Source organism: Euleptes europaea, chromosome 15 (assembly GCF_029931775.1).
Source record: "Euleptes europaea isolate rEulEur1 chromosome 15, rEulEur1.hap1, whole genome shotgun sequence".
Lineage (NCBI taxonomy): Eukaryota > Metazoa > Chordata > Lepidosauria > Squamata > Sphaerodactylidae > Euleptes > Euleptes europaea.
Genome location: NC_079326.1, coordinates 16,695,022 through 16,713,210, shown reverse-complemented (window position 1 = coordinate 16,713,210; position 18,189 = coordinate 16,695,022). Strand labels below are relative to the sequence as shown.

Sequence of the window (18,189 nt, the reverse complement as noted above, 5' to 3'; positions counted from 1 at the left end):
ATATTTTTTTCTCCAGAATGATATTACAGTACTGCTTACCTTCTGAGTAGGATAGATGTGCCTGATTTGTTCTTTAAAAAAATTCTTCTGTAAATGAAAATATTCAGTTTCGTTCAGCTTCATTCCTTGTTGTTCATATCAAAGAATGAAGACACAAACAAACTCCGATTTAAGGCTATACCCGTGCCTTTGAATTGAGAGCCAAACTAGATTTTATAATGACATGAGTTGGAACTGGGTATCCAGCCCAACTCAATGTCACATATATGAACTGGGTAACCCCCCTTTTTTTTAAAGCACTCCATTGCTCCAGTGGAGCATAGTGAGGGAAGAGGAGGGACTTTTTTTAAAAACACTCCATTGCTCCAGTGGAGCATAGTGAGGGAAGAGAAGGGAAACTTCAAGTTTCCCTCCTGTGCTGTTTTCACAAGCAGAAATGGCCACAGGGCTATTTGCACCTTTCTCTGGCTCTTCATAGATGGCAGGTTTGTTCAGGCACCCATGTCCCAAACTTGTGTCATATATAAAATGTCTAGTTTGGTTCTGAGCCTCAGATGCCAAAAAGAAAAACATACACCCAGCTGTGGCTAGCTGGCTGGGCATGTTTTTCACCTGGTAATGGATAAGAGGGCTGGGGGTGGGGACGTGGAGGAATGGGCACAACAGCAGCAACATCTCCAACATCTTGATGTTATTTCCAGGTACAACCCAGAAGAGACAAATGGTAGCTCTGGGAGTCACCAGAAACGCTATGGTTTTAACGTGGAGTTTCTGTTGATTCCTAAGGCTACCCGTTGTCACTTCCAGGTTGTACATAGAAGTGATGTAGCAACACCAGTGATGTTGCTTTTTTTTTAAATTCCCACTGCTGCTTGGAGGCGTGGCAGGCAACAGAGCTATACCAGGAGGCCTGGCAAACCTACTTGCTAGCCATGATAAATAAAGGGAATCTCCATATACAGAGACATTAAACATCTGAATACCAGTGCTAGCAGGCAACATCAGGGGAAGGCATTGGCCTCTATGCCCTGTTTTTGACCCTCCAGGGCAACTGGTTTGATCGCTGTCTGAAACAGGGTTCAGGACTAGATGGACAACTGGCCTGATGATCTATCAGGGCTGTTCTTATGATTTGCTTTTGTGAAATAGATACCTTGGTTTGTTGAGCTGGAGGGCTTTGCAAACCTTGATATTACGATATGAAAACAATGTTTGAATTGATTTATGCAGCCATTTTGAAGGATTATTTGCTTGGTAATGATTTTTAGAATAATGTTTTCAGACAGATAATTTTTTGAGCATTCATAACTTCTCTTTGGTTTCTACCTGTGAAGATTTGTAGCCAGCATATTGGTATGAATTAATATTAAATGTTTGATTTTCAGAAGAATAACTAAAAGCAGTTTTCAAATTAGATGACAGAATGGAATTTTGGTGCTATCAACTCTCTTTTGTGTCTTTAATTTTGCACTTGTCTTCACTATACGTTATATGTAAAAACAATTTTTATACTGATAAATACCAACCAATGTGCAACTTACGAAATATAATACTATGAACAAATTTTAGTAGTACTGATTAAAACAGATATATCTGTGCGCACGCACACACACACACACACACACGTATTTGCCATCAAGTCACATCTGACCCTTGGTGGGGTTTTCAAGGCAAGAGATGTTCAAAGGTGGTTTGCCATTGCCTGCCTCTGTATTATGACCCTGGTATTCCTTGGAGGTCTCAAAGTATTTGCCAGGGTCAACCCTGCTTAGACAGCAGCACATACATTCAAAATAAGTCTTGTTTTAAATAATGAATACCTTGGTTCTTGTAGGTTATCCGGGCTGTGTAACCGTGGTCTTGGAATTTTCTTTCCTGACGTTTCGCCAGCAACTGTGGCAGGCGTCTTGTAACTGAAGTGTTACTACTCTGAAGATGCCTGCCACAGTTGCTGGCGAAACGTCAGGAAAGAAAATTCCAAGACCATGGTTACACAGCCCGGATAACCTACAAGAACCAATGAACTCTGACCGTGAAAGCCTTCGACAATATAATGAATACCTTGTTTCTGATGTTGGGGAACATGTGACTTTGCCAGCACTCCAATACATTCTGAATATGTGCCAGCAGCTGGCGCTGGCTACCTAGTGTGATAATGAACAGCACTGACCACTAAGATAAAAAACCCCAAACATAAGCTCAAAATACCACTGCCCTCCATGTGAATGAAGAATGCTCACATGTCCATGAAATTTACTCTTTCTCTGTGCATTCAAATTAATTGAAATAATTATTGTACTTGATCAGAAGTAGCCATTGTGTGTCATTGTAGAGTATATGTTTGCAAAGCTATTTTGAAGGCAATAATAAGCATGTACAGTTTTATATATCCATTCCCTTCCTCCACTTAATATATTAAAAAATAGCCCTCTGTACCAACTGTATCTAAGTCAATCATCTAACAAATTGATAATTGAGTTCAGCCTACCAAGAAGCTAGAACACATTTCCCTGTCTTCAAATGCAAAATGAGTTTCTATTTACTGGTTTCGCAAATGTTACTTGGTAAGACTGCTATTGGTCGCTGTAGTGAAATTCCATTGTTATAAATTAATGCGGCATTGTTGTCTGGGTAGACAATTCTATATGGAGAGTTAAGGTGAACATTAGGAATCTCTGCTGTGGAATTTGCAGTTCTTCTATAGTATCAGCTAGCTTTTATGATGCCTGTCCACACAATTATGACCCTTACAAATTTATAAAATGGAAATTCAGTAGAGACATTTGCAAAAGGTGGGAGTTATAGCCTTTATAGGTTTTATCGTTCTCTGAGCAGTTCATCAGGGAACCCAAATATGCAACTCAGCCATGGTGTATGCATTTATTTGTGTCCCTTACAAATAACTTGAGTTCATTTTTTGTTTCACAATGGCATACACCTTTGTCTTGAACTCATTCAGAAATACTTGCTTTCTAAAATCATGGTATTATCTGATTTTTTAAAGCTATGTATTACTTCTTACTCCAAGATCTAAAACCTTTCTCCAACAAGTATGTTTTATATAAAGTTTTTCTTCATCTCAGACTCAGGTGAGAAGGAAGGAAATATCCCCTTCTCTAGGTCAATGTGGTTAACCTTTAAATGTACTTGATCTTTACTGTTTTGGAAGTTTTCCTGTCAGCAGCCAGCCTTGACTGTCAATCAGTACTCTCTTTAAATAGACAGAAGTTGCTTTTTCATGGTTTGCTCAACAGTATTGATGTTCCTTAATAGTCAGCTTCAGCAGATAGCAGATCACTATTTCTCAGGGTGAACACTGCACAGAAGTACCCAGGAGTAAAGCAATACCTCTGCTGGGATTATCAAGATACCAAAATAAGGGCAGATTCATACAACAGTTTTTGAGCCACAATAGTCAGCATGCGATAACATTCTTTTCAGTAAAATGGCCTTGGGAAAAGGTCCTTCTGTAGTAAGACAGTTGTCATTTCTATAGATACATTTACAAATAGTTTGTGATTTGCAACCAGAGTCTTTTGCTTTCAGAACGCTCCCAAGATTAAGTGTTGGTAATATTTATCAGTCAGTGAACAGAATAGAAATTCGAGGATGCCTGTTACCGGGTTTTTTTTTTATCATGGCTGCTGTGATATGTGTCCTATCAGAAACTTGGCTATACTATTTAAATGTTATATTTGCCTTTTCTTTGGAATGCACAACATGGCCAATGACCTGCCTATGTATGTATGTCTGTCCGTCTATGTGGAGCAGGATATTTTCATTGTCTATCATTTTTCTTTCCATAATCTGTCATTTAAACCTCCCCAGGACTTTTGTGCCGGGTAAAAGGGGACTATTTTGATGTATGAAGCACATTTAAAATAAATAAAATATATAAAATGCTCAGAACATTTTTTCACATTTAAAATATATTTAGATAATTATGGTGTACAATGCTCATAATGTTCTTCTATAGCTCTACAGTTTATCATATTTAAATATTTCCACATAATACTTTGTTACCTATGTAAAACTATATTTTTGCCCACATAAAGTTCTCTCCAGGTGAATAAGGACCATTATTCATTACAGAAATGTCTGTTCCCTGAAATCTGCTTTATAATTGCCGATTTGAGAAGACTATATATTCATCTTCGTGGCTTCTGTGCAGTCCCACAAAGAGAGGATCTCCATTGCTGTTCTGTGAGTTTCCTCACCTCATTCTTGAGACTAAGGAGACTTCTTTCTCTCATCAACAGTCATTATAGCAAAGAATAAACTGCATTTAAAGAAGATATGTTTGTGGATTTCTACCTTGTCATTATGGCTCAAAAAGTGCCTCCTCAGGATTGTGCCAACTGTGGCTTTAAAATGGCACTGATAAACCGCCATTCTCAGTGCCTTATCTGCTTGAGGGATCACACAGAGGCGCTGCCTGCTCTTTCTGTCACCTGAAGGCATGATCTGATAGAGTTGGCAAAGAGCTCTTTTTCAAAGGCTTCGGCTGTGTGCCAGCCTGAATGAAGGCACCTTCCCCCTCTGTGGTAAGGGGTTATCTGACAGAGCCTCGGATTCACTGGTTCTTTTCAAAGCCTACTTGGCTATATCAGCTCTGAGGGGAGAGACCTGATGTTGCCTGGCCAGGCCTCCAATTCAGAAAGGCTCTTTTCTAAGGCTTTCACTGCAGCCTGCTTTAGAGTAAAAAAGCATTTCGTCATGCTTTTTTTGTTTGAATGTTTGAATTTCCTTTTTAGCTGGATCAGCTGTAGTGGATAAACTTGGAGAGAATACATTTTTTTCCCCCTCGAGGGTGTAGCCTTACAATTTTTTTTATTTCCCGCCCACTACTCACTTTTGCAGTTGGGGCCGTTTCTTGGCAGCGGCCACTTGCCAGTTACACTCTCCCTGGTGGGTCTGACAGCAGAATTATTTCCAGAACATTGGGTTCCATTTTGGGGGGCTCAGAACACACTCAGTCTGGTCCAATGGAATGCAGATGCGGAAGGGAAAGTGGCTGCTCTTTTAGACTCTCTAGATCCTTTGGAACCCATTGCACATCAAGCTGCTTAACCAGAATCCCTTCTGGGAATGTTAGACAAGGTTGTGGGACTATTGAAAACAATCCTTCCTAGGAACTCCAGTGTGATAATATCTGTCTAGTAGTAATCACTAGTTTGATAATGAATGTCGATCTCTCAGATGTTGAATATTCCAAGTTCATTGTAAATTGAGGAGGAGGAGACTGCCTGACTGAAGGACTCCCTCCCCTGTAGGGTTGCCAATCTCCAGGTACTAGCTGGAGATCTCCTGCTATTCTTTCTGCAAATTAGTTGGTCACACTAATTTCACCAGAGCACTAGACGTACCTTACCTTTGTCTTTTATTTCAGTGCAAATATTCCACATAGTCATAGAATGCATTGTAATTATAACTCCCAGATACTTTTGACTGGAGGCCTTAGATATTTGGCCTTACTCCACAATGGGATATTCTATGTACTGTCTTTTAATCATTCTGCTCCTGTTAGGGACCCCCATCACGGTGGAATGTCCTTCTAATCCCTTGGCAGGGTAACCTGTTTTGATGTTTTTTCTGGCCATTTCGCTGCACAGATTACTCTGCAAGCTGCTGAGGGTTCATTTATGGTGCATGCTGTTCATTCTTTTTTTGGCCACATCTGGCCAGCTTTATTTCTTTCATTATTTTTTCATTATTATGGTTCAGATTGGCTTATTCTCACTCCCAATGTTGACTTCAATAGTTTTGATCAGCTCCTTCTCTGCATTGTAGCTGTAGCCTCAGATTTTCTGACTAGCAAGCACCACTCCTTCACTACCAAATCTTGTACCTCTAGGTGGGAAATAGATTCAGCTGAAACTGTACCAGGCTTTAGATCCTGCTTCTTGTGCTGTTGATTCTGTTTTGGTCATAGGTTGGGACTCAAACTCTTTAAACTTCCCCTTCCTTATTGAATTTCTAAGGATATGGCAAACAGAGATATAACCCCTCATTGATGTTTTTGCACTTCTCTGGTGCTTCATTTATAATAGGGCTTTTTAGTATGCAACACTTCCAACTGTACAATGAGGACATGGCGGGTTCTCACCTATAACCCCTTCATTCATGAGGTTTCATACGGTTAGAGTGTCTGATGTTCTGGCCGGGATTCCCTACCAGGGATTGTCTCTCAGTCCTCATGTCTCACAATATTATCCTTACACTTGTTTTGATGCCAAACATCTGTGCACTCCTTACAATTTTTGAATGTGACTTCTTTGGGTTTTGGTCTGCTAGAGACCCAACATTGCTTTGTAGAAACTATCACACTGTTTTGAGTACATGAATGTTCAATGTCACTTTACACATCATGGCTGTCTCCAACAGTGTCCTATCTTTTCTTTGCCACGTTTCTGCATTATATATTTTGGTTGGGATGCTTGTAGCGAGCTCCCTGATCCTTTATAAAACTGGGTGACATTCACCCAGAATATTAGGAAGGCAGTCATCTATGGTCTATTCCATTGAGAGCTTAACACCTGCTTTCTTAACTCAATGAGTTTGCTGATCTCCCAATGTGGGACTGCACAGAAGCCACAAAGATTAAAACAGAGTTACCCTTACCTGTAACTGTTGTTCATTGAGTGGTCTGTGCAGGCACACATCCCTTGCTCCCGCCCCACTGTGAACTCTCTGGAACCTTAGTTTCTTGGGTCTCTGGCAGTGGCATGGAGAGAACTGAGGGAGTAGCGGCCCTCCTCCTGGTCAGGTGACCATTTTGGTAGTTAACTGCCAGACAGAAGAGAGGCTTTTCTAGTTTGTTAGAAAGCTTTTAAAATATTTTCTGTGGTGGGACTGCACATGTGCAGTCCCGATGTGTGCCTGCACAGAAGACCACTCAATCAACAACAGTTTCAGGTAAGTCCAACTCTGTTTGTATCTATAGAAAACAAAGTGCCCAAATGAAGCATGTTTCTATGGCATTTGAAAGTTTAAAAAGATAAGTATTCACAAGTCCCATTTCTATATAACAATAAACAAAAATAAATATAAAACTATGTAATGGTCAAATATTTGAAATAACGCAGAGATTCCAGTAGCAAATCTAATAGAAAGTGGGTAGTATTCAATCTCCAGCCTAAGGAGCCTTCTTCTAACATAAGAGGCTTGCTTAGGATAGGGGAGATGGGGAAAATGGTGCCTCACTGGCAGCATGACATCACTTCCCAAAAATACCAGAAGTAATGTCATGTCACCAGTGTAACATTTGAATAATGCTCTAGGGTTTGGTTTTACATGAGTAATGAACTTTTAAAATTTCATGTCAAGTAATGATAAAAAATTCTTTAAAAGTACTGTAGCAGCATCATATCAACCATTTTTAGCTTTCTTTATCAAAGACATTAGGGGCAAAACAGATGTGATGATCACAAATCTCCATCTGTCTATAAAATGTAAATTATGTATCCTGATTCAGATCAAGGACACACAGGAAGAGGAGACAGGATTTAATACTTACAACTCCTGTTCAGTTGTACATGCTGTTGCTCATGTTTGAAAGGAAAAATGGTACTAAAAGCTTGGCAACCCCAATTTTGATTAGCGAAACCAAGCAGGGGTTAGAAGATTAAATCACCTTCCCTTCTGCATGCCAAAAAAATTTTAAATCATGTTTTTAAAAGCAGTTTAAATCGGAGAAAACAATGTTTTAGGTAGAACAAAGCATCCACTAGCCCCACCATGGCTATAGTCCGGAGCAAAAATATCATGCCAATACTAATTGTAGATTTATTTTCATGTTCTGCAGTTACATACGATGACATCCATATTTTCAAAACATCTTTCCTAGGGGTTATATATCTTTGTAAAATCCATTTAAAAACCAAAAGGGCTCCTTATTTGTAGGACTGGAACTTCATCAGTAAAATGTTATGGTAGTACTTCGTTGCCATAATGGGTGATTTGGTGTTGAGTGGTTTCATAATAATTTTTTCACCATTATAGTGTGAGTTCTTTTTGTTGATTAAATAATGATGCTATGTTATTATGCTATCTAAGTTTTATTGACACAAGTAGCTTTTTGGCATACACAAATGTGTTTAGAATTGCAGCCTTGGGAAGGTTCGTGACAGAATATTTATTCAAGTATTTAATATACAGTAAAAGCTTTGTTATTGAGCAAGCTCCAATAACTGGCATTGCTTTTCCCTCTCAGACATCATACCTCTGTGTCTTTGGGTGTGCAAACCCTCCACTACTACCTCTCCAGCCAACCTTGATGTGACTATTTCTGGGCTTCTGACAACCAGTTCTGTCACCATCCTTGGGTGACTCCTCTCCCCTCAACCTGCCTTGAGTTGCCAAGTCAGCTCTGCCAGAGGGCCCTCATGCACTGGCCTGCTTTTGTGCTTTCTCTGCAGGATGGCTCCATGGTTTGGGCGAAGTCCACTGCAGAGATTCTCTGGTTTGATTTTGGTTCTGTTTGGCTTGGCACATTGGCTTGTGGTTCTACTGGGATTACTGGGTTCTGCGATGGTTATGTTGGGCTTATTGTGTTGGTTCTTCTATAGATGGGAGTATTTGGATGGGAGACCTCCAAGGAATGCCAGGGTCATGACACAGAGGCAGGCAAACCACCTCTGAACATCTCATGCCTTGAAAACCCAATGGGGTTGCCATAAGTCAGTTGTGACTTGACAGCAAAAAAAAAAGCTTACCCCAAAAAACCCAACAACTTTTAAAATGTCAGCTGAATGTAATCCTGAAGTATATTTTTCGAAATATGCTAGTACCAAGAATATCTTCAACAGCTTACATAAGCACAATGTGATTCTTTCTGTTGTGATCACTAAAGAGGTATTAAAACTCTGAATATCAGTGCTAGGAGACAATTTCAGGGAAGGCCTTGACCTCTATCCCTTGTCGGTTGGCCCTTCAAGGCAACTGGTTAGCCACTGTATGAGACAGAATGCTGGACTAGATGGACCAGTTGTCTGTTACAGCAGGATACCTGCTACGTCCTCAGTCTGTCTCCTCCCCATATATATGTGTTTTATATCAAAATTGTACAATTGCAATGAACAACTGAGACAGGAAATGTGACAACTATTTAGTTGTGATTTTAACTATATACAGGATATCTCTTATTTGAATATTAATATGAATGTATATTTTTCTAAGACATGTAATTATGGAACTATTTCATCTTTTTTAAATCCCTCTAGGAACTTGGAAGCAACGGCCCACCACAGAGGAATTGGAAGGGAATAGCTATTGCACTGCTCGTGATTCTAGTTGTATGCTCACTCATCACAATGTCCGTAATTCTTTTAACCCCAGGTAGGATTACGATTGTTATTACATATTGCATAGTCATACCTACGTTATTAGTTAATTCCAAACTCCCATGAAGAAAACGAGGTCACCAGTGTGGATTTTCCCCACCATCCTGTTTTCTCCCTGATAAAAGTAAGATGCTACTGCATTTGAGTCTTGCTGTTCTACTGCAGACCAACACAGCTACCCACCTGAAACTATCTTCAGTTATCAGAGACTTCCCCTGGGATCCAAACCAATGCATATGTGATATGGTCTAGCAAAGCAGTGGCCTTACAGTATAGCAAGTCAAGCACAGCCAGAAGCAGGACCTCTGTCCCTCACAAGTTTTAATGAGTGTGGCTCTGGAGTGTAACTTCATGACTGTTTTCCTGCCCATATGTATAAAGTTTAGATTGTACTCATAGTCAGATAAGTAATATTTTTCTTTGGTAATATTAACTGTACTGTCTGCTTGGTTCTCTGTAAGCTGGAATTTTGGATCCTGCATGGATTTTTGTAGCTCGGAATTCAGCTGTGACTTGCAGTCTTTACGAACTATCTTAACTACAAATGTGAAACTTCATCAGTCAGTTAAGAAACTAGGAAACATTATACTATCAATGAATAATTCAATATAATATGAGCTTCGGCAGCACATATACTAAAATTGGAACAATAATTCTTGAATGGAGATGGAAAAGTCACATTCTGTTGTGAACTGTGTGAATAAACATTAAGGAAGAAAGTCTAGACTTCACTGAGGGGCAAACAATATAAACTATGCACATAAATTCATAAAGATACAAAAGCAAAAGTTCATTGTAATCTCTGTACTGTTACACATGGAGAACTAAATACGTGCAGGCCATCCCTGGAAGATTCTGAACATTAGGTTTCCCCATTTATTCCCCCTCTCTGTTTCTCTGGGGCCTCATGAGGAGTGGGGGCTAATGCCTCTTCAGAGTTTGATCCCTACAAAAACTATGTATTTATTTTAAATATTTATACCCTGCCTTTTGTCCTCTGCAAGGGCATGACAACATCATAAACATGAAACAACAAGTTACAAAATTAATTGGGGAGAGACTGTGCATCTAGGGAAGCAAGTGAGCAGGGCAAGCAGGTGGCAAGGAAGCCAAGAGAGACATCACAACCACCAGGGAAGTGAGAAAGCACATAGGCCAGGCAGAAGGTGGCATGAGTGAGCAGGGTAGGGAAGCTGCTGACACACGGTGAATGAGGGAGGCAGGTAGGTAAGGGTCACGGGGAGGCTGAGAGATGTACTGCTTGGGCAAGCCGAGCCAAGCAGGAAGAAACCATGGTTGCTGAGCAAGTAAGCAAAGCAGCAGAGGTATCGGCAAGTATGAGATGCAGCTCCACCAAGAGACAAAGCAGGCAGAGGCAGGGAGGAGGGTATTTTCCTTCCCCTGTAAGTTCCTCTCAGATCCCTTCTTGTTATTTCTTATTAATATCAGTGTCCTTAAGTATGTTTAATAATGTCTAGAAGTGGTAAGCCCATAGAAATAGCAACTATTGGCTGGATACCTGGGTGGTAATGAATGTCAGGCATTGATTTCTCAGTTCCATAAAATGTCTTTGAGATACTTGAAAATAAAAATGCAGTTTGGTTAAAAGTTTTACTTTTTATTTTCAGCCAATATTTAAAAATGGAGAGACTGCATTGTACAAAACAATTTTGACATCTGTGTAATCCAGCAGTATCAAACTGATTTGTTATGAGGACTGGATATAACATAAATGTCACTTGGTAGGACCAGGCCATGTGTACCATAACATTTAATGCCAGGTACCGGAAATACAAACTTTATAGAAGACACAGGCAGAGCCAATTAATGATATTATTTTTTTGCTTAAAATACAAACATTCTTAAAACAATAACACTCTTACAGTATTTTCTTTTATTTAACAGTCTTTAATAATTGACACCTCTTGCTCAGAACTACTGCATCAAAATCTGGAGTCAAAATCTGTGCTGTAGCAATTTTGAGTATCCGGTGCAGATGTGTCTCTCTAAGCTGAGAATGTACTTTTGATTTATTAACATTCATTATAGAGACGAGCTGTTAACATGCATATGTTGTCCCAACCATAGACAAATTTTTAAAAGCAAAAGCCTTAAGCTAGGGATAATTCGGACCCCAACAATGGTACAATTTGCTAATGCCAACTTCAGAAAACTTATTCTTGAGAAATTTATTCTTGAGAACTGCATCACACTGCATCCAACAGCTGCTCACGAGTAAAGCCGGTCTACTTGTGAGCAAGAGCAGCATGCCTCCAAACCCCGTTTTGCCCACTCCCACCCCATGAGTTCTCTCTGAAAGAGGCAAGCAGGCAGACAGCAACAGGAGCTTCCCTCCTGCCAGAACCAACAGTTGCTGCCTTGAGCAAACCCCACTCTTGCTCAGCTGTTCTACTCATGAACAAGAGCAGAAGTTCTACTCTGCTCACAAGTATGCTCACCACAGCCCAAGATGCCTCCGCCAGTCAATAGAAACAAGGAAACCCTGCCCCCACCCCCCTTTCCAGCTTACCCTCTTTCAAGGACTGAACTCCTCTCATCCTGGGAAACCAAGCGCCATGTGGGATAAAAGAAAGCAGGCCAGCTGCACGTGCTGTAAAGGAGAGTGCAGTTTGGCATGCTACTTTAAAACCAGGGTGCAAACCATCCTTCACCTCAGCAGGCTCCAGCCTTTTCCAGCCTTATCCGGGCCGGATAAGAGCTCTCAAGGGACCTATTCAGGCCCCTGGGCCTTATGTTTGACACCCCTGGTGTAATGAGGAATGAAAAATGTAGGGATTATTTTGATAATATCTTAAAAATGACTCTCAGCTTAAAAAGCATTATCTTTAGTATTCTGAGAGATTTACTTTTTATTTACTTAATTTATAGCCCACCATTCTCACTGTGACTCAAGGTGATTTCTGAAATATACCTTAAAATATAAAATCAGACAGAATAAAACATCTAGAAAACAATGCAATATGACTAGGATTGAAAAACTGGAAAATAATGTAAACCAAAAATGGTATAAAACAGGACATAACATTAATAATGCAGAAAATGCATGCATATGGGCAGCTGTTGTTGCTAGTTTGAAGAGTGACACCTTTAGAAGGCTTTGCTCACAGGGATGAAACTGTGTTCCTTTTATCATTTTGGGTTTTTTAACCCCCTCCCTTTTTTAGATTTCAGATTTTTCTGCAAATCTGGGGTATTTTTCAGGTTTGTAGAAAGATGTCTTGCTGTTTGCAGTTCCAGGTACCAGATTCAAGTACCCAAAGATTTGGCCAATTTGGCTATTAGAATATACAAGTGGGGACCCACACGAAACTTGTGGGGAGGGTGCATCCCATCCCCCCTTTGCTTCTTTCCCTCTTCTCCCTTTCTCTAACAATCTTCCTCCTCATTCTCACCCCTCTCTTTCTGTCAGTTTCTCCCCCTCCCCTACTCTGTCAGTTTCTCCCCTATTTCTCCCCCTCCTTCTCTGACAATCCCTCCTTTTTCTTCCCCCTCCACTTCTTGTCAATATCCCCCTCTCTCTTTCTCTCTCTCCTTCAACTCCTGCCATCCTCCCCTCCTTATCAAGACTTGTGTGTGTGTGTGTGGGGGAATCCTATACTCTTCCTCCCTAGGGTTGCCAGGTCCCTCCTTGCCACTGGCGGGAGATTTTTTGGGCAGGGCCTGAGGAGGGTGGGGTTTGGGGAGGGGAGGGACTTCAGTGCCATAGAATCCAATGGCCAAAGCGGCCATTTTCTCCAGGTGAACTGATCTCTATCAGCTGGATATCAGTTGTAACAGCAGGAGATCTCCAGCTAGTACCTGGAGGTTGGCAACCCTACTCCTCCCATTGCCAACCCAGCACATCTCCAGGCCTCAGCAGCTGCCTCTGGGCCCAACTTTGGCTGCTGCGGTGTCTGGGAACTGCTCCGGGTATGCAGAAGCTGTCCCATCACCGAGCCACGCTCCAGGCTTGGCTGTGGTGATGGTGGTATCTGGGAGCTGCTTCAGGCCCGAAATGGCTCCTGTACTTCACTGCTGCAGCCAGGCCCAGAGCAATTCGGGACTTTGCCACCACTGCTGGGCCTGGAGTTACTCCAGCACTCTGCCACAGCAACTCCGTCATCACCATACCTGTAAAAGCAAAGTAAGCGCTTTGTCTGCGTATGCTCGGACAATGCTCTTTTATTTTTGGGGGAAATTTAACCCCCCAAGTTTGCAGGAAAATCTGTTTCATGTTCATGTGGATATCATGTAGCTATCTGCAGATGGGGGCCACACATCACTATTAGATATATAAATGATTATGGTTATGTTGCCAGTATGGGCAGATGTTTATTGTACCCGGAATGTATATTAAAAAGTATTGATTCCAATACAAATATATATTTCTTTTTTGTTACAAAGATAAATGGCTTTGTTTTCTACTTTTGTTTTGCTTCAGATGAACTGTCAAATTCATCAGAAACCAGATTGTCTCTGGAAGATCTCTTCAGAAAAGAGTTTGTCATTCACAATCCAGAAGCCAAATGGATTAATGGTATGTTGCTCTTGATGCTAACTATTTTGAACAGGAAAATTTGCGATCTGGAACAGTTGGATAAACTCAGCTTTTATTCATTTAATTACAGCATTTCTAACCTAAACATTAATTTGGTGATGATTGCATAGTGTGAGAACTTCCTTTCCTTTGAGAACTGGCCTTAAACGATTAAGAAAAGATTAACGGCAAGACACTGTGTAATAAAAATTCAGATGCTTAAGTTGTAATGTGACAATTGTAGTAATCACATTTGTAGTCATCACATTTGAATTTGAGCAACACATAAACTGTATTTTCTGTTTGTGAAGCTTCAGCTGCTGATTGGTGGAACAGGTCTGGTGTGGTAGCATGGAATGTGGTACTAAGTAATGGGACTTGGAAGTTACAGAGTGGTTTGATATTTTCTTGAATGTCTAAGTGTAGGTAAATACTCTCAGTGATGCTCCTAACTCAGCGAAGCAGAAATTACTCTAGTCTAAGCCCACTGATTTGCAGTTAATGACTCAAAGTGTCTGAATATGTGAAACGATTACTGAAAAGCATTGTGTTTGAGGTAGAGTTGCCAAATCCCTCTTTGCCACTGGGGGGATGTTTTTGGTGTGGAGCCTGAGGAGGGTGGGGTTTGGGGACTATAGAGTCCAGTTGCCAAAGCAGTCATTTTCTCCAGGTGAACTGATCTCTATCAGCTGGAGATCAGCTGTAATAGCGGGAGAACTCCAGCTGCCACCTGGAGGTTGGCAACCCTAGTTTGAGGTGATGTAAATTAATCTAGTAGTTCTGTCTGTTTTTTGATCTATGATATGTGAACCAGAATAAAATGTGGGATCCAACCAGCTTTTCTGCAAGTTAAAAAGGAAGGAAGCCCTAAAAAAATGCTAAGCTGGGGATATAGGAGGGGAAATTCCTGAAAATTTGCCGGTGGAGCCTGAGAGGGTGGGGTTTGGGGAGGGATGGGCCTCAGCAGGGTATAATACCATTGAACTTGTTCTTCACTACTATTACCTCCAAGGGAATTGATCTCTGTAGTTCAGTTGAAATTCCTAGAGATCTCCAGGTCTTACCTGAGATTGGCAACCCTAGCTGGAGATCATGGGAACTGCATGAATAAAAACAATGTGGGGGTAGAGGGATATAGCATTGAGGGGAACTGAGTGAGATTGAGTGAGATAAGAAACCCTTGTTTTATCCAGAACACTGTTTTCATGAGCAAGCTGTAGGTAATCCGAAGACAGCTGAGCGTATAGGCTTTTGTGGAATAGATGTCTATGTGTGATGATGACTGTGTAAGGTTTGTTTTTTTTTGAGCTATTTGTTTATTGCTTTCCCACATAGCTAAAGCAGTGATGCTGTATTTCGATTTATATGATAAAACAGATAGTTTACAAACTATATGCACTCCAGGAAGTAGGGTTTGTCTATTGCTCACTGGGTTCTTTTCAGTATTGCTTTTGTTCTGGTCAGTAACTTCAAGAAATTAAATTTCATACCTTACACAGAAAAGAGCATGTGAAGGAATATAACTCAAAGAGTCAGACAATCAGGAAATTGTCTTAAAGTGCTTACTGTTGGGATTGGTAGAGTCCTTAGCAAGAGTTGCCATGTGCAAAAATAGATACTGGGATTATCTGATAATATTTTATAAATACAATTTTTGAAGTTTATATATTTTCCCTAAAATTGCAAATACTTACAGTAAATCAGAGTACCGTATATACCCATGTATAAGCCGACCCGCGTATAAGCCGAGGTGCCTAATTTCTCCCCCAAAATGGGGGAAAATTAGGCACCCGCGTATAAGCCGAGGGTCGGCTTATAACCCCTCCCCCCCCGCAGGCTTACCTGACAGGGCTCTCCAGCGGCGAGGGTCTGGCGGCGGCGCGGCCCGGGGGGGCCTGGACAGCCTTCCTGCGGCTGCAGGAGGCTGCCCCAGGCCGCTCCCTGCGGGAGGAAGCGGCGGCGAGGCCCAGGGGGACCCGGAGCAGCCTTCCTGCGGCTGCAGGAGGCTGCCCCAGGCCCCTCCCGCCCGGGAAAAATGGCGGCGGGGGCGGGAAGGGCCAGGGCAGCCTTCCTGCGGCTGCAGGAGGCTGCCCAAGGCCCCTCCCACCCAGGAAAAATGGCGGGGGGGCCCGGGGGGCTGGGGCAGCCTTCCTGCGGCTGCAGGAGGCTGCCCCAGGCCGCTCCCGGCGGCAGGAAGTGGCACGGGCCCGGCGGCGGCGGCGACGGCGGTAAGTTTCCCTCCTCCCTCCTCCCTCCCTCCCCCCGTATTGACCCGCGTATAAGCCGAGGCCGGCTTTTTCAGCCCATTTTTGGGGCTGAAAAACTCGGCTTATACGCGAGTATATACGGTAATGCATTTTTTCATAAATAAAGTAAAATAGAATGAGTGACAGCTGAATGAACAATTTTAGTCCATGCCACTAGTTTCACTCACTCTTCCCATACATGTAGTTTTCCATGTAAAGAAAAGTTGCCAAATAATGCAGGAACTTGGTAAGATGAAGCTTCCACATACAGAGTAATATATGAGGGGGAAAGTATGGATGGTCATGCCATAATCTTTCCTCAAAATTGGCTGAAAAATACAGTGAGGTACTTATTTTATTGTGGTGTGGCTGGGAAACTTTAATATAAAACACAATTATAAAATCTCTTTTGAGTTAATAGTGATAAGAAAATAAAATCTTCTGAATAAAAAATCTTCTTGTAGTTTGTCATGCTAGTCTCAAATTGCTGCAGTTGAAAAGAATGTGTGCAAAACCTCATATACAATTTGGCTTCTCATTAAGCTCTGCTCAATATACATCCCATCTCCAGATTCCTGTACTGCATCAAATTTCAGAGATTCATAACAAGCAATTTGAAAGTCTTGGGGCCGTGTGTGCTGAAAGAGAGATACAGAGTGCCTGGCTCTGCATGCACAATCCCTAGAGAACATGTAAATGGGCTTTCTGGATTGTGGCCTGTATTTTTTATGCTATAATTAAATTCCATCAGATCAGCCACCGTTCTCTAAAGTGATTCTGAAAAGAGGTCTAGATATCTGTCACGCCTTTGAGGATGTTAAATGAGAGTGCACCTACTTTTAGAAGTATTGATTTTCAACATTTAATAAAAAGTGAAAATTTAAAATGTTGCCAGTGAGTGATACAAAATGTTTAAGATGGAGGGCACATTGAAAGAGATGGATGGAGTTGTGCCGCAGAAGTAGAAAAGGGAGGAAATGGCTGTAATGTGCTTAAACTACAGTGCTGTGTTGAATGATGAGGCGTTAAAATGGCTATCAGATAATTTCAAATAACAAAGGTCTAGGCTATTAAAGGGATGCATGTAAATTCTGTTACAAAATTTATCATAAAATACCATTAAATTGTTATGGACATGAAAATGAAAGTTTGAGTGGACATGTAATGGACCTTGGGCCTCAGTTCTTCACTAGTATGTAAGTAAGGGTGTCCTCTGACAATTGCCATATTGCTGGTTCCTTCTCACAATTTCCCTATTTTTTTTTTAAAGTACCAGCATTTTATTGGAAACCACTGTCCTACAAGGGTAGTAACTCTCAACTGCTTGATTTTTTTTTTAGATAGTTAACTATGCAAGCAACATAAATCTATCATGACCTAATCATAAAAATACTATATTTGGGTGTGGCCGGCACTTCCTGAGACTCTTGGAGGATGGGTGCCTGTAACAAGCTGGGAAGTAGTCTTGACTCCATGGCTTTCGCTATTCCTCAGAAGCACTCAGGAAACACTGAACTGTGATTCAATGTAGCCTTTATTCTGGGTAAGATACATTGTCACACCACACCTACCTTCCAGGGAAGTAATTTGCTTCACCTTTCCCTACCTGTGGACTCCTTCTCTTTTTCTCCCTCCTTCATCCACCCTAAAGTGTGTCTTATCATTGCTTTTAATATCTTCCCAATTATTTGGACCCACCCCGAGTCTCAGTCTGTCTCCCACCAACCTCTAGGCTCTCAAGCCTAGGAACACCCCCTCTCCCCTGATCACTGCCCACACTGTTAGCCAGCCCTGACCAACAGCATGGGTGTCAGGCCATAGCCTTCCCACAAGCAGGGTTTTTGATCGGTCTTCGAGCCCTCGTGCCACTACTGGTCTTCCCTGGTCTTCTTCAGCCAACTGCTGAGGTTCTGGCGTCTGCATCTCTGCCCCTGGTGTCTGCATCTCTGCCCCTGCTCTCACCTGGAAGCAAGTCTTCCTCAGACCTTCCCCTCTATACTATCATATCAGATACTTCATTTTATATCTGTGGGAGAGTTCTACAGAAAACATTAGCAAACAATTT

General features: G+C 41.5%; 1 protein-coding gene across 1 annotated transcript in view; it reads left to right on the top strand.

Annotated features, from left to right (window-relative positions):
• Positions 1-18,189, top strand: part of DPP10 (dipeptidyl peptidase like 10) — a 749,561-nt gene that overhangs the window by 473,560 nt on the left and 257,812 nt on the right. Inside the window, exons 2-3 of the mRNA XM_056861104.1 lie at positions 9,222-9,336; positions 13,783-13,878. Coding sequence (XP_056717082.1) covers positions 9,222-9,336; positions 13,783-13,878 — 211 coding nt within the window. The remainder of the gene's footprint in view (positions 1-9,221; positions 9,337-13,782; positions 13,879-18,189) is intronic.